At 34.3% G+C, this 10,459-nt stretch overlaps 2 protein-coding genes across 6 annotated transcripts; one reads left to right on the forward strand and one right to left on the reverse strand.

Annotated features, from left to right (window-relative positions):
* Window positions 1–733: 733 nt before the first annotated feature.
* LOC114257774 (F-box protein CPR1) lies at window positions 734–4,828 on the forward strand. 5 transcript variants are annotated; one of them, XR_003627723.2, is made up of 5 exons: window positions 814–2,216; window positions 2,828–2,910; window positions 3,082–3,645; window positions 3,746–3,962; window positions 4,249–4,828. XR_003627723.2 is itself a non-coding variant. In XM_028197571.2 (3 exons), the coding sequence occupies exons 1-2, from the start codon at window positions 1,081–1,083 to the stop codon at window positions 2,865–2,867; spliced, it is 1,176 nt and encodes a 391-aa protein (XP_028053372.2). In that variant the 5' UTR covers window positions 734–1,080; the 3' UTR covers window positions 2,868–2,910; window positions 3,746–4,828. The 5 variants fall into 5 exon arrangements, 1 of the variants encoding a protein (XP_028053372.2); XR_014348758.1 differs by having other exon boundaries at window positions 4,422–4,828; XR_003627721.2 differs by lacking the exon at window positions 3,082–3,645 and having other exon boundaries at window positions 739–2,216.
* Window positions 4,829–5,178: 350 nt separating this feature from the next.
* Window positions 5,179–9,452, reverse strand: LOC114257775 (envelope glycoprotein). The gene is made up of 2 exons (XM_028197572.2): window positions 9,130–9,452; window positions 5,179–6,031 (listed from the first exon to the last, which is right to left on the reverse strand). Exons 1-2 carry the CDS (start codon window positions 9,258–9,260, stop codon window positions 5,551–5,553), a joined length of 612 nt encoding a protein of 203 aa, XP_028053373.1. The 5' UTR covers window positions 9,261–9,452; the 3' UTR covers window positions 5,179–5,550.
* Between the last annotated feature and the right edge of the window lie 1,007 nt (window positions 9,453–10,459).

The raw sequence follows: 10,459 nt of genomic DNA on the forward strand, positions 1-10,459 counted from the left end.
ATGTATTTACAATTTCATGCAAAGGCATTGATACGAGTCTAACAAATCGAACTTCTACTTTCATCATGTTGGGGTTATAATTAATACCAATTTATTTTTATCAAGGTTTTTTGTTTTTTTTAACCTACTCAAGTCCAACCCATGTGGATCTCTTGAAAGTTCTAACCATGGAGCATGCAAATTCCCAAGAAGCATGATGAGTTTCTCAACAAATTTCATTACGTTAATTGTCGCTCTTCGAGACTTTAGTTGTGAACTCCCATGACATAAGGTTACCAACTTTCTTAACCTTCCGACGCTAGACAAACTATAACTAAAATCTTGTTTGATAATTTTTATTTTTAATTCATCGGTCAAAAAATTATTAAAAAAATTCAAAAAAATAACAAGTAATATAAAAAGTCAAAAATTTTATTTTTTTCTTTCCTTTCATACATTGTTTTTATAAAAAAATTAAAAAATCATTCTAAACATTGTTTTGAGTATGATTTATAAATTAATTTTTTTTACTTATTATAAAAAGATGTATAAAAAAATAAAAAAATAATATGACTCGAATAAATTAATAAGTTAACTTTTTTTAACACTGCCCAAAAGATTCATACAGTTTTTTTATCTCATATTTTAATTAAAAATAATAATAAAATAATATTAAAATAATATTTTCTCAAATGATACCTAATTTGCAACTCACTCTTCATTTGAGTATAAAGTAATTTATGAAGTTACTAGTGTACCAAACAAAATTGATCACAAGCAAGCTCCTCATTACTTACCCTCTATGACTAAACTACCCCCACATTTTCAAATAAATGGCAATCCTAAGATAGGCATAATTGGAAGAAGAAAAAAATCTCTCACAGACTCGCAAAAACCACCCACATATACGCACACATACGGGAAAGGAACCCAAAGCCCTATTTTCTCTCTGCGCCATAGTTCTTTCGTCTCTCCATCAAAATCCAAACCCTAATTCATAAACACAACAAACTCTCATATACAGACTCATATATATACAATTTCAATCCTATACTTTCCATTTCTCTGTTCAATTTCACCACAGATTCAAACCCTACAGCCATGTCGAGCCTCCCTGAGGAGGTTCTCGCCGACATACTCTCCCGATTGCCGGTGAAGCAACTTCTTCGATTCAGGTCTGTATCCTCTCTTTGGCGTGCCTTAATCGACAGTTCTGATTTCGTAAAGTTACATCTGAATCGATCGATCGAAACCAAGAACAATCTGAGCCTTATTCTTCGAGACAATCACCGCCTCTATTCGATCGAATTTGATTCTCTCTCCTCCGCCGTGACTGCCGTGCAGCTCGATCACCACCCGCTTCGATGTCAGGACTACGGAACTGAGGTATGGGGTTCTTGTAATGGGTTGCTCTGTTTGGCCAATGCTTTGGACACTCTTGTTTTGTGGAACCCATCGAATCGAAATTCCCGAAGATTGCCTCACGCGGCTGTGGAGTTTCAGAACCTGTCTAAGTATTACGAGAATCGAATTTACGGATTTGGGTATGATAGTGGTAGTGATGATTACAAGGTGGTTAGGATTGTGGCGATCAAAGGGGTGAATGATGATTACTTTGATTATGAAGTTAAAGTTTATAGCTTGAAATCGAATTCGTGGCATAGGGCTAAGAAGTTCCCTCATTTCCCTAATTTGAAAAAATCGGGTGGTGCACTTGCCGGTGGTGCTTTGCATTGGGTTGTGACTGAAGAACTCGAGGTCTATACCGCTGGATTGATTGTTTCTTTTGATCTCTGCCGTGAGGAATATGGGTTTGTGCCACAACCCGATTACTCAGATATGAATTTCTTTATGTCTGTTCAGGAATTGGAGGGTTGTCTTTCAGTGCTTTGTTACTATTACTTAGCTGGTGTTCATTTATGGGTGATGAAAGATTATGGAGTGAAGGAATCCTGGACTAAGTTGGTTACAGTTGTGGAACCGGGTGTGGTTAGGCCTCCTCCGTATATGCGGCCTCTTGTTTATTCAAAGAATGGTGGGGAACGACTATTGGAACAAGACATGGAAGGGCTTCTTTGGTACGACCTAAAACGCAAGAGGGTGGTCAAGAATGTTGTGATTCATGGCATAGAAGAATTGGTGCAAGTGGAGATGTGCGTGGGAAGCCTTGTTCCTATCAATAGTGGTGTTGGTGAAAGTGAATCGAAAAAACGAGAAGATCGAGATGAGAAGAAAATGTATGCTAACACCAATCTAACTAGTTCTTTTAATTCTATATATTTTGTTGTGTTTATACTGCTTTAGTCTTTCCTGCTTTCCCTTGTTCACTATAGACATGATTTTAATACACTTATTGATGTGTTGATATACATAATTTTGAGACTCCTATTAACATGCTTAGAATATGTAATTTGCAATTACAGTTGGTGACATAATGAAATATGTCATTTGCAATTAGATTGTGCTTTTAAATAGATATATGGCTTGCACATAATGCTTTTTATTTATTTTAATTTGATATGGATTTCAAATGCTTAGGGTGTCTAGAGTTCTTATCCTTCAGTGGTATATATAGTAAGGCATGAAAATTCTATTACCTTTTTTTAAGTGATCTATATGTCATTTGCAAATTGACTGTCTTACCAACATAGTAGAATACATCATTTGCAATTAGACTGTGAATTTAAATATGTATGTGTGTTGCATATAATGCTTTTTTATTTAGTTTAATTTAATTTGGTATGGATTTCAACTGTGTAGCGAGTCTAGAGTTCTTATCCTTCAATGGTATATATTGTAAGGGTTGAACGTTCTAATACTTCTTAAGTGACCTTCTTTGATCTCTCAGGGATAATTTCCTGTCTAAGGGGTTCAAACTGGTGCTGTAAGCTCTACTGGAAGAAGAAATAGGAGAGGAGCTATGTTGGAGAGGTAGGTTAATGAACAGCTTTTCTCTTCTGATTTGTTCAACTTTTGTTTTTGTTAACATTTCATTGTTTTATTTGGGCCTCATTTGGGAAAAACTTTTGACCTTGTTTGCCTGTTTTTTGTTTTTTGTCCTTGCAAACTTTTTTAAAATCTTGTCATTTTTTAACATTTCAGGTGCTTGTGGACTCTATACCCTAAAAAAAAAATGCTATTTTTTGTAAAATTCATTTTTTTCGATCTGTGGTTTTATGTGTGCTTGTCCGCCCACCTGCCCAATAGAAATATTGCAGTAGGCACTGAATCTGAAAGAGCAACCATTATTAGTTTTGATGGGTTCTCTTATTTATGAAATGTCTACATTCAAGGTTGCAGTCTTAGTTGTGATAGGCAGATTCATCCATCAGTTGGGGATATTTCATGTGCATTGAAAATATTGAGGAACTGATACTTTGTAGCTAAAATGATGATTACAAAGCATTGTGACAATTGGTTAGATGTGCTAACGCCTTGCACTCATGCCTATGAATGGGTGCTCTTGGGCATGGTCGGAGTATTTTAGCGGGTTTGGAATCTCTTGATTAAGCGAGGCAAGTAGTAGGAAGAAAAATATTAGGGCGAACCCATGGATTCTCGGATTATTAGACTTCCAATTATGAGAGTAGCTGATTTATGAATTTAAACAATGGGGTCTTCATAAAATTCTGACTTATTTGCCGGTGACTTTCAACCCAAAATCTTGTAAGCCCAAATTGCTTTTTATGATTCAGGGGATGGAATTATTGCTCACTATACTAATTCTGGCAGCTAAAATGTTAATCAGGCTATTCTCTTCTTGCAGATGAGTTCAATTGTGGAAGCTGGCAATTTGCAATGACAAGCAAGTAATCAGCACTATCAAACAAAAGATCAGCATTGTTGTATCATGGCATGGTCTACATTGCTTGTATCTGAAATCTGAGGAAATTTATGCATCAAACAACTTGTTAAGAAGATGTTCCTGCAAATCTTTTGTTGATTTTTCCTTAAGAGGAGACTGCTGAACTTTCGCCTGTTTGGTATTTTTTTGAACCATTCTCATTTTTATTTCAACTTCCTTTTCCAACTTTTCAAAATGGAACTGATGAAATTTTTTAGGATGATTTTGTTTTGAATCTGAATTTTTGTGAGAATACAGAAATTTTGCATTGGTTTCTTGAAAATAGGTTTTTTCACAAAAACTACTTATGAAATGGTTCTGCTGAACAAGCTTTGTGTTGCTTTTATTTTTTCTGTTTGAGGATAAAATAGTTTTCAGAAACAATACCAAACAGGTACTAATACTCTTTTGAGTTTTCTAAACAGGCCGATGATCCATTTTATATTCCTCATCGCTCATACATGAGGTTTATGGACACGGAAATAACATCTGTTTTTAACAAAAGCTAGTGAATGTGTGGAACAGCAGAAGGCTATTTTCCAGCTTGACTTTTTGACTCAGATTTTTTATGATTTTCATCATACATGTGATGCTCAAGGCTGGTTGGTGGCTCTGGTTTTATGGGAAGCTCGACAAGTTTCAGTTAGATATGGGACCTATGTTTGTGGATGTTTTGGTGTATGATTGTTCAAGTGCCTAGACATGAAGTAGCTGAAGCACATGATATACTGAAAAGCAGACCCTAAATACAAACATTATGTCATGTGTAATTATTATGTTGCTGTAATTTTCTTGTTTTTATTAGTAGAAAGAAGGAAACCAAATAGTAGCTTTCTTTTATTTCTTGTGGTATGCATTTATTTGCAAGATTGTGGAATGAGCTGCCAACTATGGTGTGGTTGTGCTTGTAAGTGTTGTCTCCTAGGTGGTTTGCTTTCAATCCAAGAACATTGTATTCATTTCCAATCGCATTAGGTGCAAATGAAACAGCCATCCTCACAAAAATTGCATTAGCTCCTCTTTTAAGTTGCTTTTACTTGATTTCTCTGAAGAAAAATGAAGGAAGATACAAAAAAAAATTTTTTTTAATTATGTTTCAGGGTTTAACGACAAGAAACATATGTTTGGGTGTTACTTATCGTTCTCATCTTTTTTCTTTTTCTTTTTATTTTTTATTTTTTAATGTGATCCAAACATAGTTTAATTATGTTCAATTATGTGTTTATCGATATCCACTTAACCTGTTCAACAGAATAAATAGTTCAAATCAAAATAAACTTCTCAAATCATAGAAGGGGACATGAAATAGACCCCCACCGAGAGGCACAGCACAACAGTGATCCCAAAATCCAACATTGCTGGCGCAACTTTCATCAGGATGTTACATTTATTTCTCACCACTTATACAAGCATACAAGCATTAATGTCTAAAAATAAAAAATTTGACTGAAACGGTAAAATTCTATACTCTCTATAAGTGGAAGTTCCTATCATAATTCATAGCTCAAAAAAATTACACAGAATCCAGGAAATGAACATAAAGTAGGTATCTTCCTCACTAGAGCACAAAAAAGAAACCAAAAACAACATGAGATTTTAAGCCAGCAAACCCTTGGGATCTGTCTTTTGAAATACCCCCCTTAAAGATGACCTATTCCAAACTCCAAGCTCAGCACTTGACAATCCCCACGACGACAGGGGAAAATAAAAACACTAAAAATTCTTCATTAGTTGTGCAACATCCACTGCATTATGTCTTTCCTGATCACTCCCTCAAATCCACCTCTTCCATGGCTTAATCTATGTGCTTCGGGGCCAGAGAAGCACAAATGCCTGTGCTGAATGTTAGTTCCAGCAGGGTTAATTGGCCTCATCATCATTGCAATGGTGGGAAATGATTTAGGCCATATATTTCTTGTTGAGGTAAACAGACGCCTACCAGATTCACGAACCCCACTGGTACTGAATCTTTGGAAGCCCCCAGGAGTCTTCTGGTGAGATGAATTGGTGAGCTGCTTTGTTGCGTTCATGTTTGCATTACCACCAGAGATGGGTTTTCCTGTGGGGGGTCCACGGATGTGAGCTGATGGTTTCATCTTGTCAAGATAACGGAGGATCCAGTTGCCAAGATTCCGACCAACTGCAATATCTCTGTGTTGTATGTTCTGGTGAACTTTGAGCACCACATCAAATACAGCACGTGTTTTTCTGTGTTGCGAAGAAGAAAAATAAGAACATACGACTTTTTTAAAAGATAGCTATGTTAGCAGCAATACCACACGAGCAAGAAACAATAGAATATGGATTCAGTTCAAGTGACAAAGGAACAAGCAAAATAGGGAAAGTTTGGATCTGTCCATGTGTCTTCACTAATGTGAGTGCAACAATCTTTAAGAAAGTAATTAAACAACAGCAATTACAAGAAATAGAAAGGACGTCCTCAGGTTTTAAAAACTAACACTAATCCAAAATAACAATTTGATGAACAATAATTCCATGTGATTAAAATGATTGGCAACATTTGTATAATAAGAAACATGCCAAGCAGGAAGATATTACATCCAGAGATTTTAAAAAATCCTTGTATTATCGTAAGTTTGAAAATTGTTGAAATTTTTCCAAAAACGACAGGAAGAAGACAAGGAAATTTCTATAAAAAATAAAACTGTAAGAGGGAATTTTTTTAATTATTATTATTATAAACAAGTGCCATGAAATTCCCAATATAAAGGAAAGTGGCTTTCATTATCTGTATAATTTTTCCTTTACTTGAGTTGCTAGTTGCCACAATCTTGCTCCAGCATATAGGTCAGATATTGCCCCAATTTAGTCACCATTTGATGGGGGTTCTAAGATGGATAGTTTGGGTATAGACCTAAACTTTGGCATAATTTGCACAAAGTGGCTACCCTCAGGTTCAAACCCACAACCTCAAGGATACTAGGCCAAGTTTTAACCATTGAAAAGCAAGTGTATTGTATAAAATTAAAAATTGAATTTGCATCAGCAAACTAGCATGCAAAAGCAGCTGGATTAATGCCAATGAACTTCCAAAAATCAGTACATTTACTAGTTTAAAAGGTGCTCATACTTAAGAAGGCCATACCCAGTGCACAAGGCTCCCACTTACCACATGGTCTGGGAGAGGTAGCAGATAGGGCAACCATACCCTCACCACTTTGTGTGTGTGTGTGGAGAGGTTGATTCTAGTGACTTGAACAAGAAACCACATGGCTGGGGGTGGATTGCACTTGCCATCATGTCAGGTTACAATGTCTAACAAGTGCTCATACTTATCCCCAAAAAGGAGGTGCTCATGCCTCACAGCAATGCAAAACATGAAAAATCATATATACTAGTATTCATTGCAAAACTTTTTAATGTAACGCAAAATCAATACAGACCATACCAATATCTCAGCCTGCAGTTTGTAGAAACCAGAAGTTAGTGGCATCCTGACCAAAGATGCATTAATGTAATATGTAAACACACGAGTAATATAAAAAGTATTTCCGGGGAACCAAGTTTTGTATTATTATAATGTAATTTTATACAAACCACAAAATTATAGAAACATGTTAATGTGAGAATCACTACATACACAATGTAATCCATTGGCCTTAAATTCATTAGTAAATCTGAGCCTTAGTTCCCATTCTCCTTTTCTGTTATAAAAAAAACGTCTGAGGCTCCACTTGGGGTTGCTTATTTGAGGGTGTTTCTGCTTACTTTTAAGTTGAAGCACCAAAAAGGGCTTTGATAAGGTAAGAAGTGGCTTGAAATTAAGAAATTACCCTACTTACATGCTTCTCAACTTATTTCTTCAATGGGGCACACTCATACACACAATGAATTATAACAATTTCCATGTTCTTATTTTTAGTACTTTTCAAGCAACATTTCCAAACACATTAACTGTTTATTTTTTCAGCACCTAAATAAATTCCTTTGGTGGGTATGTGAGTCAAATACCATAAATAAGGGGACTCGTGCATATTTCAAGGAGAACCTTCAATACTCTAATATCAAATATGCATATCTCAATTTGTGTCACTTGAAATTTTAAGCACCTCTCAAAAATAGGCCAAAAATTCAAGGTGCTAAATTGGGTTATCAAACACCACCCATGTCATGGACTTCTTTAAATGCTGAATATTGAATTTTTATAGTAAGCTCTTTTATTGTATCTACATTGGTCTTTCTCTAGATGGCTCTACAAAATCCTCCTTCGTTTGAAATACAATGCTGTGACGAAGTGAGAAGTTTCAAACTTAAACAAATGATTATATATATACATATATATCTAGGTAAACAACAAAGACTATCAATTTTAAGGGGTTAGATTAGCCCATTTAGAGATTTGTTTTGCCCAACTTCATCATCTATTTCCAATCCCTATGATAGCTAAGAAATTTGTGAGTTAGTAGGGATTTTTTTTTTTTTTTTTTTTTTTTTTAAAGCAAGTAGGAAGAGTGAGCTCAAAATTTGTGTGCAAGTTAAGGTACAAAGAACTTAGTAACATGATCCCACTTCCGTAAGTAAATACCTTCGCCAATTTGAGGAAGGGCACAACACAATAGCGTATGATTGGATTCTACTGGTGAGGATATCGACTTATAAAACGATAATCATTTTAGTAGCAAAAATATTTCCTATCTAATTTCATCAACCCAAATATCCAAGAATAATTATCATGCTTCAAATTATCTTAATACATGGGTAACACTAAACAAATCTCTAAATCAACCCCCAAATAGGATGACACGTATTTAGGCATTTTGAGTACATTGCAATTCCCTTGCATAGTTACATGGGTAATGGATCATAAATCTTGAAGGTTGCTAGAATTTTTTAAAAATAATAGTAATAATAACAAAGCAAACGCCAAATAGAATGCTAAGACAAGAGACTTCAAATTGGCTTTTTCAACTTTCATTCCAATAAGTTGTAAGCTATGATGTTTCTTATCTCATATCACTAGACATTAATTCCAGACTGAAGAAATCCACAGAAACTCTGCATTAAAGATGCGATTTTTTCACCTTTAAATTATTATTATTATTATTTTTTTTTTTTTTTTGGATTTTTCAAAAAAAAAAATTTACTTTTTTTTTAACATTCTTCTGAACCAGACCGATTTAAAAGAAAAGGTCGTATAGTAATTTGTGGTCATTCATTTAGGTAATGTTGATCTAATAATTGGAAAGGGTTTAGATCAATCATTATTCAATAGAAACTGCGATCAATCACTGAAAAAATAAAAAAAAAACAGCAATACAGATTGGAGAAAATTGAGAGATTAATACCCGCGAGCAAATTGACGGATCTGAGTATGCTTAGGGCTAATGAGTCGACGCTGAATCTTGAGAGCGAGCCTGTAAGTCCGTTTCAATCCCAAGAAATACGCTGTTCCCAGTGTGATCTCCCACAGCACCATTGTTTCTCTCCCTCTCTCTCTCTCTCTCTGAATCTGTCTCTTCGTTTTCGTAGTGTTGTTTTTTTTTTTTTTTTTTTTGGGTGTTTTTAAGTTTCGTTTTCGTTTCTCGCAAGTCTGAGATGCCTTTGGGAGCCGCCAGATTATCCCAACCTGCTTCTACATGTCTTCGTTTACCGTTACCGATCTCTCTCACATGTCATCACAGACGCCATCAATATTATGGGCTTCTATATGGGCCTGACCCATTTACTCTTGGGCCCTCTTGGTTTCTCATATTGATGTTTTCTTTTTCGTTTTCTTTTTCTTTTTTGGGAAGGAAAGTTTGGAAAGTTCAAAAAAAAAATAGTTAAGAAGTCACAAAAACTCAAAAATTATACAAAAAAATAACATTTTTTTTCTCTTTATCTTTTGCACTTTTTTCGTAAAAAAAATAAAAAATTATCCTATATATTTTATTTTTTTTCACCTCATATTTTAGTCAAAAAATTAAAAAATATTAAAATATCACATTCTCAAACCAACTTAAATTTTAGTTAAAATAAAAAAGGCACATAGAACTATCTGTAAACAGGCCTATTTTGGGAAGTATGTTAAAAATCACTTTTCAATTCTTAACCCACTTCCTTTTTCAAAAAAAAAAAAAAAAGACCCAAAAGTCAAAAGTAAAAAAAAATCAAAAAAATTAATTTTTTACTATCTTCTCAAAATAAATGAAATTATTTTTTATGGCATGTCTTATTATGAGAGTGTTTTGCATTTCATAAAAAGTCAACTTTTTAGCTTAAAAAGTTTAAAAATACTGCTTGTCAAAAGTCAAATAGCATATTAATTTTCACACATAAAGAATAATTCTTTTACAAACATTCCAATTGCATTATGTGTATTTAACTTTTAAAAAAGTCCAAATATTAAAAAAATTACTTTTAAAACCAATCCTAACACCCTCTATATGGAAAAATTATGGGTTGATCCTAAGACGTCACGTGGCCAAATGCCATATTAATCATAATTTATCATATCTCTTATATTCTTCAATCACTCAACACAAATTCGTGAGGCTCATTTCCTCTACCAATGGCAATACTGTTACCAACAAATAACTTCTCCTCTATATGACCACAATTGTTTTGCTGCTGGATTGGTTATTGCTAATAAAAGTTATTGAATTTGTGATGAGCTGATGTAGTGGACAATTTATC

The sequence above is a fragment of the Camellia sinensis genome, chromosome 13, assembly GCF_055761805.1.
Source record: "Camellia sinensis isolate YWXY chromosome 13, ASM5576180v1, whole genome shotgun sequence".
Taxonomy (NCBI): domain Eukaryota; kingdom Viridiplantae; phylum Streptophyta; class Magnoliopsida; order Ericales; family Theaceae; genus Camellia; species Camellia sinensis.

Bases quoted from the DNA above. Each gene is read 5' to 3' on its own strand.
- LOC114257774 (XM_028197571.2), top strand. From the start codon at position 1,081: ATGTCGAGCCTCCCTGAGGAGGTTCTCGCCGACATACTCTCCCGATTG. The intron at 2,217-2,827 runs GTATGCTAACAC...TTGATCTCTCAG, and splicing joins GATCGAGATGAGAAGAAAAT to GGATAATTTCCTGTCTAAGG.
- LOC114257775 (XM_028197572.2), bottom strand. From the start codon at position 9,260: ATGGTGCTGTGGGAGATCACACTGGGAACAGCGTATTTCTTGGGATTG. The intron at 6,032-9,129 runs GTATTAATCTCT...TTCGCAACACAG, and splicing joins ATCCGTCAATTTGCTCGCGG to AAAAACACGTGCTGTATTTG.